This window comes from Schistocerca cancellata, chromosome 1 (genome assembly GCF_023864275.1).
Source record: "Schistocerca cancellata isolate TAMUIC-IGC-003103 chromosome 1, iqSchCanc2.1, whole genome shotgun sequence".
NCBI classification, from domain to species: Eukaryota; Metazoa; Arthropoda; class Insecta; order Orthoptera; family Acrididae; genus Schistocerca; species Schistocerca cancellata.
Window position 1 is genome coordinate 153,507,943 of NC_064626.1, and position 21,201 is coordinate 153,529,143.

At 37.8% G+C, this 21,201-nt stretch overlaps 1 protein-coding gene across 1 annotated transcript in view; it reads right to left on the reverse strand.

Annotated features, from left to right (window-relative positions):
* Window positions 1–21,201, reverse strand: part of LOC126167332 (G protein-coupled receptor kinase 1) — a 1,141,113-nt gene that overhangs the window by 17,615 nt on the left and 1,102,297 nt on the right. Inside the window, exons 10-15 of the mRNA XM_049920468.1 lie at window positions 19,726–19,867; window positions 15,060–15,234; window positions 14,702–14,802; window positions 7,629–7,791; window positions 4,256–4,424; window positions 3,788–4,032 (exon numbers count right to left, since the gene is read on the reverse strand). Of these exons, the coding sequence (XP_049776425.1) occupies window positions 3,788–4,032; window positions 4,256–4,424; window positions 7,629–7,791; window positions 14,702–14,802; window positions 15,060–15,234; window positions 19,726–19,867 (995 nt within the window). The remainder of the gene's footprint in view (window positions 1–3,787; window positions 4,033–4,255; window positions 4,425–7,628; window positions 7,792–14,701; window positions 14,803–15,059; window positions 15,235–19,725; window positions 19,868–21,201) is intronic.

Below are 21,201 nucleotides of genomic sequence, written 5' to 3' on the forward strand. Positions count from 1 at the left end.
AAGTTCTCAGAAAAGATTATTAATAAAATGTGTTAAACTGAAACAAATAGCCTGCGACACCTCATTTAATAAAGTACATAGCAAAACTTTGCATCCTGAAATCATTTCCATGAGCAGGGTTATTCTCCTATAAAGATTGTGCCAACAATAAAAATGAGCCACAGGTTCAAGTCCTAGTCTGCCATAAATTTGCACTTTTCCAGGAAGTAACAAAATGATTACTAATGGACAACTAACATAAGATGTATAAAACAACATTTTTAAGAATTTCAACTTAAATTTATGATCAATCTGATCAGCCTCTCTTATTTATTCTCAAGATAATGAGAAAAGATGGCATGAACAAAATCACAGGAGATACTTGTGAGGCATGTTAGCTAAAAATTCCATTACTAACACACAATTTTTCAAAATAGTAAGATCAAGGATGGACTGGATCTGGATGGAGAGTTCCTTTAGATGTCTTGTGTGCACCCCGCACACAATCAGATAACTGGTGATAGGTATTTGGTTGTAGTGCACTCCTGAGACATTTAGTGGCACTCTACAGTTCTCAACTTTATGGTGCAGTCCAGCAAGATGCAGCCTACCTTGTCAGAGAATCTTCAAAGTCTCTGATTTAAGTCTCAGATTAAAGCACAGAACCAGAGAGCCATGATCAATTCTGGGGAATGTACTGCAGATTGAAGGCTTCATTAAAATTCCAGGAACAAAGATGGTCTTCTCAAACTTGTCCTCCATTCATCAATTATTGACCTTTGAGCTGAGGCAACAGGCATCTTTTGTGCGCCACAATCTGCAATTGGCTGCATCCCATTCCATCAATGGCCCCCAGAACAGCTTCTTAAACATGTTGAATGAGGCCTCATGGCATAAACACTCTGTGAATAGTCTAATACATGGTATCATTGTTTAGCATTTTTTTAACTGCTGATGGTTATCAGAAACGCATTTATTTTCTCCTGACATGGAGCACAGTAGGGTCCACTAGAGATGAAGCTTCATACTGTTGCACTGGCCCAATTTCAATTTCAGTTGCAGACTGCACCCCAAAGCTGGTGGTAAGGGGGATGAATTTAGTGCCGTCAGTCCTCCCTGGTCTCTGGCTAATCTGTACAGGACCATTACATCTACTCCTAGCTTGCCATTCACAATCTAGTAGTCAAATAGTGAAAAGTCCTGTATTTTCTGATGAATTAATGATATCCACAGAAGGGGATAGTACTTCAGGTGTCTTGGTATCTGTCCCTGATACATGACCATCAGTAGTTTGTCCAACACACCAATTCAATTCACAGCAGCTTCCAATCAGTTGACAGGAGTCAGGGTGGTTTCCATCTGCTTGGAAACAGCAGCTAACTTATTCCATGAAGTTTTGGGATTGTTGCCAGATAACATTGTCTTTTTGAGTGTTTTGCACTGGAAATTGCTAGTTCACATTACTACCTTTGCACAAAAAAATTGGCATGAAAACCCATGCGCAAAGGCAGCTGCTACATGAGTGACCTCTGTCAAGTTTTCCAACGTCTTCAAATATTGCTCCATCTATGAGATGCAGGTGCATGCTTAATGTGATACTATTTGTGCACACTCTCTGTCAGAACATGCACTCATTGAGTTAAAATTGAGATGACAAAATTAACAGAATTAAATGTCACTAGACATTTCATTGGTCATAAAATGTTTTCTTTCTGAAGAAATTAAAGAAATCACCAGATCCCACATACTATCCAGTTGAAAGCCACCATCACAATTAGGAAGATCTTGTGTGATTCCTTAATAATTGAATCCCAGAAGGATCTTGTTGAGGCCAAGATTCCCCTAGGCAGAATGATCCATGGAATGTCCTGTGGAGACACAATGCTCAGCTACGGCTGACTTACTTGGCTGCAAAAGGTGAGTGTGGCAAACATGTTCATCCCATCTTTCATGCACTGTGTGCATTGTCTGACTAATGTAGGCTTTGCCACACTGGCAAGGTATTTTGTTGATTCCAGCCTTCCATCCCAGATCGTCCTTTGCCAAACAAAAAGAAGTACAAGTCTTTGTGGACAAGCAGATTAGACATGATGTTTATTTAAGATTCATCTGTCTAATTTCAACAGAATATCACCAATGTATGTGAGGAATGCCCTGAACTTGAATCACACCTTCTCCTCTTCATCTTGTGGGCTGTCAGTTCCTTCTTTTTTAAAGCTGTGCTGATCTGATGTGCAGAATATCCATTATATTTTAACACTGTTGCAGGTGTTCCAGCTCCTTTGCAAGGCTGTCTCCATGAGACAGTTTCTTAATCGAGCTTAGACATATGGACTTATGTTCAAATCTGAATATGTGAGGGTGCTTTGAAAAGTTCTTGGAATGAAATAGAAAACAGTACTTACATCACTGAAACTTATTTTTATTTTTCAATGTAGTTTCCTTGTAGATTAATGCACTTGGTCCAACGATGTTCCAGTGCCTTGATCCCATTTCAAAAATAAATTTCCTCCAGGCCTGCAAAGTGGTTGTCAACTCCAGCCATCAGTTCTTCATTTGAACTGAATCTTCACCCATCAAAAAAAAATTTCAGTTTTGGGATGAGATGGAAGTCTGATGGAGCCATATCAGGTGAATAAGGTGGGTATGGCAACAGTTCATACCTTAGTTCATGTAATTTTGCTATGCCGACAGCACATATGTGCAGTCGCGAATTGTCTTGATGAAAAATGACTTTTTGCCTTGCTAAACCTGGCCTTTTTTCACGTATCTTTTGTCGCAATTTGTACAGGAAGTTAGCCTATTAGTCTCCAGTAATTGTTTGTCTAGTGGGGAGATAATCTACAAACAGAATCCCCTTCGCATCCCAGAACAGTGATGCCATGACCTTTCCCGCCAAAGGAATTGTCTTTGCTTTCTTTGGTGGTGGAGAATCAGATGTTTCCATTGTTTTGATTGTTGTTTTGTCTCTGGGGTATATTATTGCACCCAAGTTTCACCAGGGGTCACAAACCGGCACAAAAAATTTTGTTCGTTTCTCCTAAAACTGGCCAAACATTGTTCCAATATGTCTGTTCTCATGCGTTTTTGATCCAGAGTGAGTCGAGGCACCCATCTTGCAGATATTTTTTTCATTTCTAATTCTTCAATTAAAATGTGATATACCCTTTTAGATGACATCCAGCCAGTGTGAGCAATTTCATGCATTTTCAATCGGCAATCCTCCACGACCATTTTGTGCACTTTTGTAATGGTTTATGGAGTAGTGACACATCTCAGCCAACCACTGTGCAGATCATCATCTAAGCTCTCCCAACCAAATTTAAATTCATTTGTCCACTTGGCAACAGTTGAATATGAAAGAGGAGAGTCCCCCAGTGTTTTCTGGAAATCAGCATGAATAGCCTTTGCTTTCGTACATTTCTTTATGAAGTACTTAATCACTGGTCGAATCTCGATTTTTCCCATCTTCACAAATCACAAACACGAGAACAACAATAGAGTCATGTCACTGCCACAGCTCTCTTCCATGATCACTGACATGGCACGTGTTTACAGGCAACAGTGAACAACTCGTTGCACTAGCGCTGACCTCTCATGGTGATTCCAAGAACTTTTCAAACCACCCCCATAGCTTTCCTTATCACAGTTACCATACTTAATGATATATCAAAATTCATCAGTTTCCACAACCACAACTGAATCTAACACTGTATGTTAAAGAGGTATGAGACTCACAAATCCTTAGTATTATCATATGAAAATTATTGCTACTAATAAGTGACATCAAATGAAGTTACCATCTTACCGGATTAGTGAGAACAATTTTTCCATCTCTAGTCCGTACCACAATACACTGTTCATTTTTCACATGAACTAAGTCAGCACTAACATCTTCTATTTGATCCATAAAAACAAGCTCAGGCTTTGTACTTCCAGATTCTGGATGAAGCTCCAACCTATTTGGATAGAGTTTGGCATAACGAGTTTGCCATGCTGAAGCAAAAGGTCCTCCCAGTTTCTTTATGTATCCATGCAGAATGCAGTCAGATTCTGAAATATTTGAAAGCAAACATCAATGAGCCAAAGAAAACAATTTTCAAGAAAGGATCAATGTGTTTATAAAAGCACAGAGTGTGAATGTAACATTGTTTATCACACTTCTTATGTCCCAAGTTTCCCTGTACTTGCTATCAACAGCTGCATTGAACAGAAAACTATGTCTTATTTATCTCAGGCTAATAGATGTCCCATTTATCTCAGGCTAATAGTTTACCTTTTTCATCAGTGTCAAACTTAAGTTTTTGTTTGGCTTTCTTTTTCTGTTCCATCTTATCTGCTTCAGCATTGATTGTCTCAAAAACTGTTTCTGCAACTTCAGCTTGCCATCGTTCTGAGATTACTAAAGGAAAGTTTTTGTAGAGATCCTGGTCTGCCTCCGTGAGCTTTAATTGGAAAGAAAACAAGCATAAATGTATGAGCACAAGATTTTATTGAGTCTTTTATTACAGTGTTCCTAATATAATTTAAAATTTCAAAGCATCACTACAATAATCTTATTTGATAAAGTACATAACCACACTTTCAAATTTACCAGAAACAAAATGGACAGCCAGTAGTCTTGCTACTAGACACATATCACTAGAAATATCTATTCAAGTTTTCGGAACTGTTAGTTCCTTCCCCATGGCCAAAGAGGGATAGGTTGTAGAGGGTTGGAAAAAAGGTGCAGATCACTCATCTCAAGTCAAGATGGAAGCAACTGTTGTGAGGATGGTTGGTGAGAGATTAGGAGGACAAAGATAATATACTGATAAGTGCTGTGCTGGCTTCACTCCATTCACTCCAGGGATGATAGAATGACAGACAGAAGTAAACATGGAATAACAGGAAGAAAGTTCAGAAACAAACAGTGCATGTAAGGCTTGCAAAGAAATCAATATGAGAAACAGGGAGAGACAAAAACGGGGAAAAGAGAGAGGGGTACTGTCAAAATTAAAAATTCAAAGAGTATATTAATAAATACTACAAGGCTCAGAACATAAATAAATAATACAAGGGGAGACACACACACACACACACACACACACACACACACACACACACACACACACACACACAGAGAGAGAGAGAGAGAGAGAGAGAGAGAGAGAGAGAGAGAGAGAGAGATGGGGGGGAGGGAGAGGGGAGAGGGAGAGAGGGGGGGAGGTTGGGGGGGGGGAGAGGTTTTTAACTGATGCTAAGTCCAGTAACATTCATCCCTGGGCATGGACGTAAAAGTTCAAAATGCTAGGACAGTTGTTTCTACTTTTATGTGTTACTGTCAGTACTTAGAACTTTGCATCTTGAAGATTAGTTCTGAGCTGCCATTCTGTCTCCCTTTCGAGACACTGAATTGACATTTCAGTGACATTTATTACTATTTATGTTTTCAGCATATAGCAGAACATACAGTATTATTATACATTACATTACATTACAGTTACAAAACAGCACCATTAATGAAAAAAACTGAGAAAAATAGGTGTGAATATCTTACATGCACAGAGTGGTCAGAAACAGTCTGTACACTGTACTGAGAAATGACTTTTAAGAAATGAATTCAGTGCATTGTGACATTTCCAAATTAATTAGCATTGAAGTTAGCCAATCGAGCCATGGTACCCACAAATTCATGCAGCCCACAAGATACAATTATTGTCAGTTGTTCTAATAGCATAGATGATGGTGCACAAGGCTGCTGTCTTTGCCTCAGACTTGATCCTTACTACCAGCCCATGTCCAATTTCTGTATCATTCTCTTGTTTGGTTTTAAGAAACAGCACTACATCTAGTGGGCTGCTTGAAATTGCACATGCAATGGCCTGGCTAGCTAACTTCAGTGCTAATTAACTTCGAAATGGCACAACATATCTAATTTATTCTTAACAATTATTTCTCAGCACAATCTACCCTTAAACATCCTTGCAAGCTTTTCAGATTGTTTCTGACCCCCCTGTAGAGTTTAAGGGCAGAACATTTACAATTTTAAATTTAATTTCTTAATGCAGCCAGTAGCATCTTGGGTCATTGTCAAGAAGTCTTTTGTATTGTCCGTATACAATGTTAAAATACATTCCCGCACAATGTGATGGGCGGTCTGAAGCATATTACTACAACTGCAATATAGTCAGGCACTTATTCCACTTGAAAAAAAAATCCTTTTATACTGGGTGATTTGTACAAATTCCATTGTCTTCCATGTATGAGGAGCCAAATCGAAGCCTACTGATTTAATGCCAGTTTTTAACTTCATTTGTATTCTCATTTATGGCAACTGTTAAATTCTTCACCAGGAAGTTCTATAGCAGATTTCATTGTTGATGTCTGTATTTGAGACATTCAGGTGTGGCAGTTTGGATACAGTCATGAATGAGAAGCTTCAGGTAGTCCAGAATCTTCCTGCCTTCTGTTGATCTCCATCTGGTCCACACTGTTTTTGGAGGATATTATTCCTGGTGCTAATTTACACTATAGTATTAGTCAAGTATGATCAATAAGTCAAGGATCTGTCAAGTATGACACCCAAATAATTTTGAATAGGGTTGAATTTTACAGAACTTGCATTAAAATAGAGATGCAATTGACAGTTGGCCTGTCTGTTATTGATAATGAAGTATGTGCATTCTATCTCATTAGGGCTGGGCTTGATTCAACACTGCCTGTAGTACTGCCACAAAACAGAGATAGTATGTCAATATTCTTTCAGTTGCCTGTACCAGTTTTGTGGGATACAATGGTTGGACTAACTGCTGTCAGTATATTTGGGTATAAGCTTTGGTTCTTCTGAGTTCCTGATTTACAAGCCTGGAATGCATTTTGTCTCCAGGAGATCTTGCCAAGATGACGATTTGTTCTGAAGCTTCATTTACCATCATTACTTCTTTTCTTTTCTAAGTAGTTGGATGTGTCCCAAGCTTCTTCAGTAAGGTCCAAGCTTTGCTATTGGAGTACTTGAAATCAAGAGTTTTTTTTAATTTTCCTTGAGCCAGATTTATGATTTAAAGCACTTCATTCCCAATATCACTTTTTCCACTTCTGAAAAACTTTCATTTATGAGGCTGAGGATCAAGACAGAATTAGTTGGTTGGTTGGTTTGTGGGATTAAAGGGACCAGACTGCAATGGTCATCGGTCCCACAGAGTTAGTTAATGTTAGTCTTTCCTTCAATATACTCTTACATTCACAAAAATGGTAAGAAATGTGTCCTAATGAGCATCTCATAAACTATTAAACTAATTGAAATAAATAAATTCTGTGATAATATCAGCTCTATTCATAATTCAAACTATTAAATTAAATTGATAGATGGATCTGGTGACCTGTCCTTTCAGCACTCCTCCTCTCAAACCCTTGTCATGGGGGAGGGAGACAGAGATGGAGAGGGGGGGAAGGGGAGTGGGGAAGAGAGAGAGAGAGAGAGAGAGAGAGAGAGAGAGATGGGCGGGACACCCATACTTGATGTTACTGCAGTAGCTCATAAATAGAGTCTATCATCTAAAATACCAGATCAGATTCTTTCCCATTAAGACTGGAAACATTTATGCAGCTTTGTTATTACATATAAATTTTGCAAGAAACAGAAATGGAAAGAAGAAATTAACAAAAACCTTTATTCCTTTTGTATCCTCTTCATCAAAGGAGCCAATATCAAAAGCATCAGCTGCATTCACCTCACCCCTTGGAGGGATGAGTGGTGGTGTATACTTCTGCAGGTACACCTGCTGCCAGTCCAGGCCAGCAAAGAAGGGATGCTCTTTCACTTCATCAGCTCTGTTGCAAAACATACCACCAATCGTCAATTTAAACTTCGTAGTTTCACAAGTACTGTAGGTCTAACTATGAATTTGCAAACAAAAATGTGAGGGATTCATAACAGTCTACAATTATTTCCACAGCAATGATTTTATTTAATTATTCAAACATTTTCCCATTTTCATCTGCCAGTTCGTACTGGGAATTTTAATGTATCGATGCCAATATTAACACTTACACTAGCCACAAATATTTATTCATAATGTAAACTGACTGGCAGAATTTACAAGAAAAGCACAGCAGGTGGTATTTGTGTATAAGTATGGAATTATACTGACATTTCACTCAGGATCCACAGCTAAAGCTATGATTTGATGAAAGTACATCTAGTTTTTAACTGCTGAAACTCTGCACACAAAACATTACTAAGGACCTATGAATGATGCACTCAAACGACATATTATTGAGATCACTATCACAGTCTGATTAAAAACAGATGTGTTCTGAAGGTTAAGGAAAACTATGTCAGTGATACACTGATTAACAAATTTCATTATCAAACTGTGGAACTCAGTGTGCTACCTAAGAAATTCTCATCTATAACCAAACTTGGTCATCAGCTTGGCACACATAAAACACAGGTGAATGAATGACACTCTCTTATCAGTTACACAATTTGGCTACTGAAGAGCCCCATGAATTGTGTGTAGTTTATATAGCAAGCTTTTTTTTAAATAATTTCTTTACAGCATATTCTACTGAATTTTATTTGGTGGACAAATTTTATTAAAAAATCTGAAATGCATCCAGGACATATTCTATGTGCAAAAAATTAGAGTCAGAGTGTACTAGGTTTCATTTAAATATTTAGTCAAATCACAGGTATCTCTCTCAACAAAGGAATGAATGAGGATAAAGTTAATGAGCAGAGTTCAAACCTTCTACTGCAGTAGGAGGTGTTGACAGGACATCATCTTGAGCAAATTTTCTCAACATGCAAGCACCAAGTTACTGACATGACACCACAAAAATGACCTGGCAAATATACAACTTTAATGGAAGGAAAATGAACTGCTTGATATTAACATACATTTTCTGGCATAAATGAATAAGGAGTGAAAATTAGTGCATTTGTGCTATGACTAAGAAAGTTCATAAGCACAATATTAAACCTTAATATTTTCTGCTTGCAACATGAAGAAGAAACTCAGCTCAGCTGTCTTTGTGAGAAGGATACTCAAACTGATAAAAAAAATGTCAGCAGGACACCCTTAATTGTTTGTGTATATCCTAATATTTACTTTTCCCCTCAAAAAGTCTTCTCTACACTGAAATATCAGTTAGACTCATACACACGGCATTTTAAGCATATCTTGTAACAAATTGCGGAAATATATATAAAAAACAAAGATGCTTTAATTTACCAAACGAGAAAGTGCTGGTATGTTGATACACACAATAAAATAAAAAAACACGCACACAAATATTCAAGCTTTCACAACCCATGGTTGCTTCATCAGGAAAGAGGGAAGGAGAGGGAAAGACAAAAGGATGTGGGTTTTAAGGGAGAGGGTAAGGAGTCATTCCAAACCCGGGAGTGGAAAGACTTACCTTAGGGGGAAAAAAGGACAGGTATACACTCGCACACACACCCTGTGGCTAAACATGCCTTGGTGCACAGCCAGCTCATATTGGCACAGTGTTACACCATCCAGGTTATCTGGATACTTCCCACTGACACCAACCTATCAGAACTCTGGAGATGGAAACTTGCCCTTCAATATATTCTCTCTTCCCGTTACCCGCCAGGCCTCAACCTCCGTTAATTTCAAGTTGCCGCCCCTTAGTACATCACCTATCATTCAACACCATCTTTGCCTCTGTACTTCCGCCTCGACTGACATCTCTGCCCAACCTCTTTGCATTTACATATGTCTGCCTGTGTCTGTATATGTGCAGATGAATATTTGTGTGTGTGTGGGGGGGGGGGGTGGGGGGGGGGCGCACGCGCGCGAGTGTATACCTGTCTTTTTCCCCCCTAAGGTAAGTCTTTCCGCTCCCGGGATTGGAATGACTCCTTACCCTCTCCCTTAAAACCCACATCCTTTCGCCTTTCCCTCTCCTTCCCTCTTTCCTGATGAAGCAACCATGGGTTGCGAAAGCTTGAATATTTGTGTGTGTGTTTGTGTGTTTTTTATTTTATTGTGTCTACCATGAACGTACCAGCACTTTCTCGTTTGGTAAGTTAAAGCATCTTTGTTTTTTATATATATTTTTCCCACGTGGAATGTTTCCCTCCATTATATTCATATCATTAAATTGCATAAATAGTTGGACATACCAACCACTATTTTGCAATGTCTATTTTCCCTCATATGATTCATTATTTTGTAAAGGAATCTACTCTTTATGAAAGAAACACAAAAACCCACAACCGCTACACAATATTAATTGTTTGTGTTGTGTGAGTCAACTGAGAAATAAATAATGTAACAAGTGTGTTTAAACATGCTTATAATGCATCTGGCTACAAGAACAATGTTTGTGTACATGTATGTATCTGTAGTGTATAGCTCTGATGCAGGATTTATCTGAAAGCTAGCAGTGTACTCAGAAGGGAATGGTCCAATCCGACATGTCTAAACGCAGCCTGAAATTTTTATGCAAGTAGAATACAACAAAAGAAATGCACTGCAAGTATTTTTTTAAAACTGATGAAGTTACTCATTTTTGTCACATGAAAGCCACTCATGACAGTGGGTGTGTACAGCCCTTCCTGCCTAGTGCATGATCAACCATGACAAGAGATCATAGCACTGGTAGTGCTAATATTCAGAGTGACAGAAACAAATTTTAAACACCTAAAACATAGAAAAAAATGCCATGTGTCATTAATGTAGATGCAGTTTGTATGAACAGCTACACTGCTGTGTATGTAATTCTTACAAAGGTGAGTAGCAAAGGAAAATAAATCAAGGCAGAATTTGATGTCACATTAAAGATGTCATCCACCAATTGTGGCTTTAATTTATTGGCGTGAAACATGTCTTACATATATGTCATTTTATAACAATTCCCGTTGTACAGTTCTTATGACAGTTTTTAAATAATGAATATATTAGTAACAATGATACAGCTCCCTGCTTATACCCCATAGTCATCACATTAAAGTGAAATGTCATTTGAATGATGAAAACAGACATTTTCCTTACACCAAGTACACTTGATCAAATGAAAATTAATGCTTTCAGGCATGTCATAGTAATCATTAGTTTTATTTAGATAGAATTGCAGTAGAATAAAAAATAGTCCTGGCTATTGCTCTGTTTATTGTACTGTATACTGAGCATACTTAAAGCAATTCGTAAAATGTGCCACTGTGAACTTACAATGTGCAAGTGACTGAAATTTAAGAATACTGTTCTCCTGACAAACCTCAGATGACACAGAGCTATCAGAATTTGTACTAGCCGACACTTTCCTTAAAAATACTTTCCACTATCGATAATATTCTTTACTGAGAGTCACACTGGTTGTTTTGGGGGAATGTGAATTATACCAACAGTCATTTCACCATCCTCTGAAAGACCAAGGTATTAGTAAGTCCAGACCAAGAGTCCAAGAAATCAATGAATTAATTTCTGCAACTTGTTAGAAACTGTTTCAAATGAAATGTTAAAATTTTTTTCTGTCATATTTTTCTGGATTTTGATATGCTGATAATAAGATTATTACCACTAAACAGTTTTTTATTTTATTTTTAGACTTAATATGCCTTGAGGTCCCTGAAGATGCATATAACGCTGCAGGAACAGTAATCACTGTCATTGTTGTATATAAATGTGTCATAGCATTAATTGATTGCACAACAGACTTGGTCTTTCTTTTTTTTGCATTGAAATGATAAAGTGCGGTTTGATCACAGTTCTTTCACGAAATCTGACTGATAGGCATTAGACACGGCAGATCTGGGGATAATAGCAAGCTTTGTGTTCATGTTGGCTATGAATTAAAGACATCTCCTCTACACCTTTACTTGAAGGAAACATTGTTGTTTTGCGACTTCCTATAGTGTATGATTTCTTGAATCTGCCATACTGTACAGTAAATCTATTAGACAGTTTCTCTTTAACAGTTTTGCGAGTTTTATTCTGGCACATATTTATTACTTTGTGTAAGTCTTTCTTCCATTTATACAGTTCACAGTCAGATTTTATGAGGCAAAGCCGGGTTTGAACACTGCTTAACATTAAGTGTTAAACATAGTTAATGTTAACACAGTTTTATCTCCATTGTTAAAACTTATACTACCACAAAAACAACTGATAATTATTATGGATATTAAATGAGTTGTGAATTTGAGTGAACAATAACTGGACAATTGTTTCAGAGGAGATATCAATGGAAACTGAAAATCACTTTACAAATTACGATTGCACCGAGTCTTGTTATCTGTTTACCGGCGTGTCATTAACCAAGCATATGTGCCTACCATGTTGAGTATGCACAGTCTGCTACAGTTCCAGTAGGGGTACACATATCTCCCAGCTGGCAAGCTACAAATTTGGCAATTTTCAACACTTTAAGAAAAAATATTTTTTGTGCATCTTAGCAGCTAAAATTTTGACTTGGGCTTTCCTTTGGTGTATTCTTCTTATGTAAAAAGTTTCAGGGCATGTTTCGACGTATCGTACTGGATGATTTCCTTATTGGTCTTGTTTATATGCCTGTTGATGAGTCAGCACATAAACTGTTCGGTGACTTGTTACTTTTACTCCTTAAATTATTTATACGAAAATCGGTCTTTCTGCTACAGATGATCTGCATTCTTTATAAAGATGCTTCTTTTGTATATTTCCCTATAATGATAATCTAATCAATGAAATATCCAAAGACAACCTTCTTCCATAGCAACTAATGCAATATCTTACCCCCAATTTAAAAAAAAAAGGTTGTTATTAAATTCACATAATGTAAAGCTTATAAAAACATATGCATATTATTAGCAGAAGAAAAATGCTCCTGTCAGAGTACAAAAACGTGAATATGTTCCTCTTCAAAATATTCTGCCTCAATATATATCCTGCTTTCATCAGCAAAAAATTTAGCATTCAAACATATTCGTGTGCTTTTAACGCAGAACATTCTAAATCCATTTACCCTGTCTCTCTTCATAGTTAAGACTTCATACTAAGCATCTCCCTGTCACTGCCACTGTCTATGACTGTCTCCTTTTTCTCGCATTGAGTTACTGTATATCTCACTGCCACTTGCATTGTCCCATTATCTTATATCTTGCCCCCTCCCCCCAACACACACACACACACACACACACACACACACACACACACACACACACACACACACACACACACACACAGCTCGGCAGCTCAAAAATTCTAGCTTATTTTTCCATCTATACACATGTGTTTAAAATTTCAGTCCAAGATGTGTCTCCCATATACCTACATGTTAAAGTTCGCCAGTCTGGGAGGGTATAAACCCCTAGCATACGAATGGTGTCCGCTCATCTGTATTTTTTACTTCCACTGTCTCCTCTCTCTTTTGCTCCCACTGCTTCTATCTTCACCCATCTCTCTTTCTCTTTTATTACCACGCTTTCTCATTGACAGTCAATATCTCCTCTCTCTTTGGCTCCCACTAGTGTTGTCTTCATCCATCCCTCTTTCTCCACTATTTTCCCTCTCCCATCATGACTGTCTTTTCTCTTTCTCACCTACTGGTGTTGTCTGCTCTCTCTTCCACCATCACTGCCTCTTCTACTCCCTTCCAGTAAAAAACAGTGTGAATATGTCTGCGTGATAAAATTTTTGGTGAGGAAGGTAGAACAAGAATTGAGGCAGCTGGTTCCTAAATTTTCTGTTATAGTCTTTTAAAGATGCACATATTTGCCTTTTTTGTACTGCAACAGGAGCATTGTTCAGCTGTTCCCTTCTTTTCCCCGCTGCAGCATGGTGTGCTGCATATATAAAATAAACTCTGTACTCGGTAAAGTTTTGCCTGCTGATTTACATACTTTGGCACATTTATATACTTTGACACATTCACACAACAAATAAATATACATAATATAAGTTTAGCAGAAAATCGTTGGCTTTACAATTGTTCTGGATACTTTGCTCATCAATCACAATTCACCGAAAATGCCCAGCTTATGAACTGTATGTTACAAGCGCAACAACATTTAGAAATATTTTACTGAATTTGCAGTCTTTCCAGTTTTACATAATCTTTAGCAGTCATTTAAGTTCTTTTCAGGCATTTTAAGAACCATTTTGTCACTGCAGTATCACTTAGGCCATATTTGTATGGAAGTGAAGTGTACATTATGCAGAAACAGAATATCACAAGTTTTATTAGCGAAAAAGAGCTGACTAAAAACATAGTTTGCTGATCTCAGGATCCTTGCAACGACCCTAGAATCCTTGCCATGTGTTCACCAGGTCTATTAAGACCCCATTTACACCTCAGACTGGGTACTGTGTGCATATTTTAAGTGCAAAAGTATGGTAATTTTGAACTTCTGGATCTCAGTAGTAGATAATGATTCTGAAAAACTTTTGGGGTTCATGAGAATATCATCTTACGAACATATGGCAAAAATTTTGACACTCTACCATGAAAAAAGAAAATAAATGGCCATCCCCACAATTGGTACTTTTTGAAACTAACATCAAGGTTTTTTGGGGTTTGACAGGAGCGCCCCAGAAAAAATGGTGCTTTTATAAGATGCACAATTGTCCTGAGCTGGAAGAAGTGTGTAATGTTTAAATTTTGACCCTGTACAGTACGACAGCTAGAGCATGCCCTTCTTCTAACAGGTATACAAATGGTATCTGGGCCAAATGCTGCCCAAAACACTGTCGTGAGTGGACCAATTTTAAAAGTAGTATTACACAAGTTTTACCCATTTCCTTTGCAGCCCAGTCTCTTGTCTATGTCACGTTGCAGCAGCCCTTCCAGGAGAGACCGTAGCTCCTTCGAAAAGGATTCTGGAAGCTCTACATTCTGTCAAAAAGTTTATAATTAATCTCATTTCTTCCAATATTTTGATTATACAGCAGTGCAACAGTATAATGTTTCTTATAACATGTTACTGCATAAAAAACAGCTCAAATTACAGCAAAAGAGGGCAATCTAAAATAAAACAACTGAAATAATGGATTGCAACAGTAATTACAGAATACTTCAAACAGACAAATAGATTTTAAAGTTTTTCATGTATTTGTAAAACTAACTAAAAAATAAAAGCTCCAAGGACTTACCATGGTTAACGTCATTCTGTCAATTTCATGTTTGTCTTTTGTTTTGTGTTGCCTGAATGGACTGTGTCCTTTGAGTAGTTTGTACAGCATGCAGCCAAAAGAAAACCAGTCTGCACTGGAATCATAGGCAGTTCCCTTTGAGAGAACTTCTGGAGCCATGTAACCATGAGTCCCACTGAAAATCCCAAAGCATAATGTAGTTCACTTCAAAAGACATACACAAACAATTATCAAAGAGGAAAAATATGTAGGATAGAGAATACTGGAATGGAGGGAGGGGGAGGGGGGTGTAGAAGAGCAGCTAAATCTCACTTTGATGTAAGTTAACTGATGATGGGCACCCTGAACACTAAATAAAATTAATTATTCATGGAAGTGGCAGACCACTTTGCAAGTTAGTATATCACACATGTTGTTAATGCTGTTTCCAAACAATGAAATAGTTTTCAGTGGATCAGATAACATTACTTTTTTAGGCTTTAGTTATTTGTTTGTTATATCCCAATGGCTGTTTTTCACTAAAGATTTTGCCTTTTATGAATCCATCTAGTTCTATGAAGTTGTTCCTGATGTCTTAAACATATATCCTATCATCCTATTTCTTCTTCCAACAGTGTTTTCAACATATTTCTTTCTGGTTCAATACTGCACAGAACCTCCTCATTTCTTATCATTACACTCAATTTTCAGCATCATCCAGCAACACCACATCTCAGATTCTTCAGCTCTCTTATTTCCTGGTTTTCCTACAGACCAACTAGATTCACTTACACATGGTGCTGTGCTCCAGAAGTAAAGTCTCAGGAACCTCTTCCTCAAATTAATGCCTATGTTTGTTACCAGTGAACTGCTTTTGGTGAGGAATGCTCTTTTTGCCTGCACCAGTCTGCTTCTTATTCTCCTTGCTTTTCCCACATTAGTTTGTTTCCAAGGCAACAGAATTCCTTAGCTACATGTAGTATGTGGTCCCCAGTTTTGATACCGTAATTAGTTTTTCACTGGTTTCATTTCTGCTGGTCATCAAAATACATTGTCAGAAAAAAATCTGTACACCCTTTTACTGGTTTCCAACACACTCAATATTTACTGTTGCAACAGTGCATATGGAGTACACGAGTGATTACATTTACAGATCAATAGCGCAACTGATTCTGAGGTACCACGTATTGACCCATACTGAAATACCCATATTACTCACGGTGCAGCCTCCGCAAGTGGCATCCAGTCAATCACACAGGTGATGAATACTGTCCTGGGATACATTATGCCACACCTACTCAACCTATTCACATAGTTTTGTAGGAGTTGTTGGTTGACAAGTCTCATGAGTCACTTTTGTCCCATCATATCCCACATGTGCTTGATTGGAGAGAAGTGCTGAGATCCTGGTGGACAGTGAAATTTCTGCATGTCTTGCAGAGACCATCAGGTTTCTCAGGCAGTGTGTGAGTGAGCTCTATCCTGTTGGAACAACACATCACCTTCCTGTCACAAAAACAGCAAAATAATGGGTCTAATAATATTCTGCACATAGCAAGTGCTGGTTAGCAACCCCTCGGGAAACAACAAAGGTGAAATATAGATGTAGCTTATCACACCCAAGACCTTTAGGTCTAGGGCGGGGCCAGTGTGCCTTGGACAAATCCACTCAACATGACAGCACTCACCAGGTCTACATTTTAAATGCAAAGGACCATCACTTGTGTGCAGACAGAATCTGCTTTCATCGCTGAAGACCACAGCGTGTCATTTCACCTTCCAAGTGATCATCTGATGGCACCAGTCAAGCCATGCACGTTAACACTATTGTGTGAGTGAAAGGTGGGCTAGAAGTGTGCATACTTATAGTCCCACTGGTATGCAACCCCTCATGTTGAGACGTCTGGCTCATACGCCCTCTTATCTGTGCTGTGCTAGCTGTATGATTTGCTGCTGCTGCCCTTACAATATGAAATCCTAATGGGCATTTGTGTCTCATGGACATCCAGAAACTCATCTAAGTGTGTGAGAATGTTGACATGATGATTGACAGCAGTATCATTTCACAACTGATGCAACATGTCCGACTTGTCTGGCAATTCTCTGACGGGACCATATGCCTGCTTGCTTCACAGATTTGCACCACATTGAGCCTTCTGGCCATGAGCATTCCCTATTAAAAGGCAGATGCAGATGGCACTTTGGTAGCTATGCCACTAAGTTATCTGGTGGCAGATGATACTGAAACCTTTATTAGTACATCTACTATCCTCCAGGTGACATATGCCATCATCAGATCAAAATTGATATCCTCTTTCCAGATCTCCCCCCCCCCCCCCCCCCCCCTCCCAATTCCATCCAACAAATCTCGTAATTATTTCTCTCTTTCATAGAGAATAGCCGTATCAGTGAATATTGTGTTTGACATCCTTCCCTCCTGAAATTCAATTAGATTTCTGAACCTTTGTTTTACTCCCTATGTTGCTTCTTCTGCTTCTTCAATACACAATTTCAACAGTACAAGAGAAAGATGGTATTGTACCCTTACACTTTTTTAATCTGCAAATACATTCTCAATTATGTCCACAATCAGTAGCTGTGACACAACAAATCTGATTTATTTTCTGCTTGAATACTCCACATGGCTTTCGCCATTATAGATGCAGTTCAGTATAAAATTAAAACATTCATACATTATTAATGTTATGGTATCATGAATAATTTCTGAACCCTGGGTTCCACAGCTTTTATTGACATTAAGAAAAGCATTCTTACATTACATAATATGTGTAATTGACTATGTCTACCTTGCTACAACTAGTTTAAAGCAGCTCTCATTAGCTGAATTTTAAACATACACCATCCATCCAAATAGTTCCAAGTGGCTTTATGTGACAGAGCAAAACTCCAGGGGCAACTTGAACCACCAAGTATAAACAAACAGGCATACATTTGACCAGTTGTTTGTGAACAGACAGTGTGAAATAGTGGATGTGCGGCTATATTGTGTCAATACTGTTTTGTCACAAATTGCAAGGAGCAACATTTTTAAATCAAGTGTTCACGAAAATTCTCCAAAATGTTTTGAAGAAGAGGAAAGTGTGTGAAAGTTTTTCCTGCGTGCCTTGATTCCCAAAGAACAACAATGATCTGTGGATACCTGTCACAAATTAACTGAAATGCAAAATGCAGAAAATTCTTTTTTGGAAAAAATAATCACACTGACAAGACTTTGTGTTGTAATGCAGCATAAGAACAGTAGTTATAAAAAGATCAGAACCAACATGGACCAGAGACAAGTGTTGGACACTGTCAATGACAACTGGTTTCAAAGCCAACAAGAAATATTGCTTTCAGTGAATTCACACCCATCTCAACCAGTTTCAGAGTGAACATTGTTATGAGAACAGCACATAATGGACAGCTGCAGTCAGATATCTCACAAAATGCCATTACTCACAGTGCTACTTAATGCTGTATATATTCAATAGGCCAAACAACACAGAAACTGGGCAGTAGCTGACTGGAGGCATGTAGTTTGGTCCAACAAGCTAGGATTCTGACTCTTTTGAAGCAATGCAAAGTGTTGAGTTCAGGTCGTAGATGGTTCTGTAACTTCTTTTTTGAGGGAGGAGGAGGTCAGTGTTTTGTATACCATGACCTGGTTCAATTTGTTCAGGTTACTGTGAACATGAACCAGGATTATTTTCTTCATGTGTAAATCCACAGCCTCAACATAATCTCTGGATAATATCTAAAATGGTTTTATTAATAAGAAATGAACCAGAATGTTTGTTTCAGAATTACTGATGACCAAGTGTTGCCTTCCCGAAATGAACCAGGATGTTTGTTTCAGAATTACTGATAATCAAGTGTTGCCTTTTCTTATATATCTTCATGATGAGTGGGTTGTGTATACTCCTACCTTCCAAGATGACAACAGCTGTGTTTACAGGACTGCATGCTGCTGAGTACTCAGACTCCCTACTGCACCTTGACTGGCTCACTAAATCACATGATATTAATCCCAGGGAAAATATCTAGGACTATTTGGAACAGCAGGTGCAACATAGTACTTGACATCCCCACAGTCTGACAGCTCTACAAGATCTAATCAATCCTGGGTGGTACCACCTGGACACAGCATACTTGAAGAAACCTGAGGACTGTCTTCCTTAATAAATTAAGACCATTATCAATGGTACACATGATATCTCTTGGGATGGACTAATTTTTTGTCTGGTGTGCTTATAATGCAAACCTATTAGCATCACCATCAAATTGTATCACAGAAGAAAATTTGAGGAGGCCCAAGTATGCAAAACAAATGGCTGGAAGAAAAGGAACATATATGGATGTGTAAGAGTGATGATGTTAAAGGGAATTAGATGCTCGCGGGACAGATAATGCAACAATCATGGGACTGACAGTTGAAGAGGAAAGACCAAACTTTATATTCATTAAATATTTTTCTTGGTGCATATATGTTTCAAACAAGTAAAAAACAAGAAATGAAAGACAAAACTTTCTTCAAAGCTTATTAGGAAGATAAGTATCAGAGTCATGTTTTATTACCTTACATAGTAAAGAGAGAAAATAAACATTCCACAACACTGGCAAAAATTTGTATTACTAATAACACTGCATTGATGCAAAACTGAAACAGAATAGCACAAGCAATACCTACACACTTGCATGAGGTTTCTTCTTCGAGAAGTCGCATGCTAGACCGAGATCCGATATTCGTACATGCCCATGTTCATCCAAAAGGATGTTCGCTGGCTTTAGGTCACGATATACTATAAAACGCCTATGCATATGTTCTAAACCTGTAATAGACATGTAACAAATTTAAAAATAAGAATATTAAACAAAGACATAAGTTGATGTGCTGTCAAAAAACAGAAGAAATCATATTATTAAAACATTAGTGCATTTGATTTTTTTGCCTTTCTTTCCTCCACCTGACTACAACTGCAAACATGACTAAACAAATTATGTTGTTAATAAATTCCTTTATCCAGGTCTACTCATTATCACACGAGTAGACATACTACCTGCTCCACATTAATAAGTGTCCATTTTTCAAAGAACAAATTTTTTATGTAACAACATTCAGCAAATTTAGGGATACACAACCAGACAAAACAGGTTATTTGTTTACTAGAAGATTGTGTTGCTGCACTAGTACTTTCATGTAGCCAATGTATTCAATTTATGTAAAAAATGTTTTACACTGCTCTCACTAAATGCAATCTACCATGTTCCTCAAAATGATGAAAGTAAAACACCAGAGGATGAAATAAATCACAAAATGAAACTCTGACAGTATTGAAAAACTATATTTATTAATAAAGAAACATAATAATGCTACCACTTTATAACAGGTATCTGCTACCTACAATGCAATAAACTCACAGTGCGTAGTTTGTACGGGATTTGTAGATATTGTTTTGCTGTCAGGTATGTAACATTAAATTAAATTCAAATATTTTCTGTAATTGTATTTAGTAGTTTCTGACATTGTGTGTTAACACAAGAAAAAACATAGCAAACTGAAGGTTAACTTTACTGGGAGTGTTTGGAAACTAGAGCTACCTGGAATTCACAGTTGCAATGAGAATATTGATTAATGATACAATAGTTTCGACATTTCATGACAAATGATTCTCTGAATACACATACAACTATTCAGTATCCATTACACATTCTGAATTTGCTTGAACTGCTACATCTGGCTGGTTGGTGGGACAGAATATGAGTTCATCTTGCAAAGATCATAACTGTTTTTCTGGAGAGATAGGAGGAAGGCAGGCAGCTAATTCCCATGCAACTTGCTGGGTATGAGCTTGCAATCTTGCAAGGCTCTGTGACTGACTGGTCATATGAGGGTTTCCTAAGCTACTTCCTTCATCAGTAAACTAATCTTCCTATAGATCCTTCTGATGAATTTCAGTCATGTATATGCCTTTCCTATGATTTATTTTATTTGATTGTTCCACTTTGAGTTGGTCGACATACATATTTGCAAATATTTAATGTATGTGGCTGTTTCCAGTGATAGTTCAGCAATTGTGTAATAAGCAAGTTTCCTTGTTTGGTCCTCGTTCCAAGCTGCCGGATAGAACTGCCCACTGGTTGCATTGGTGGGCCCTATTTTTCT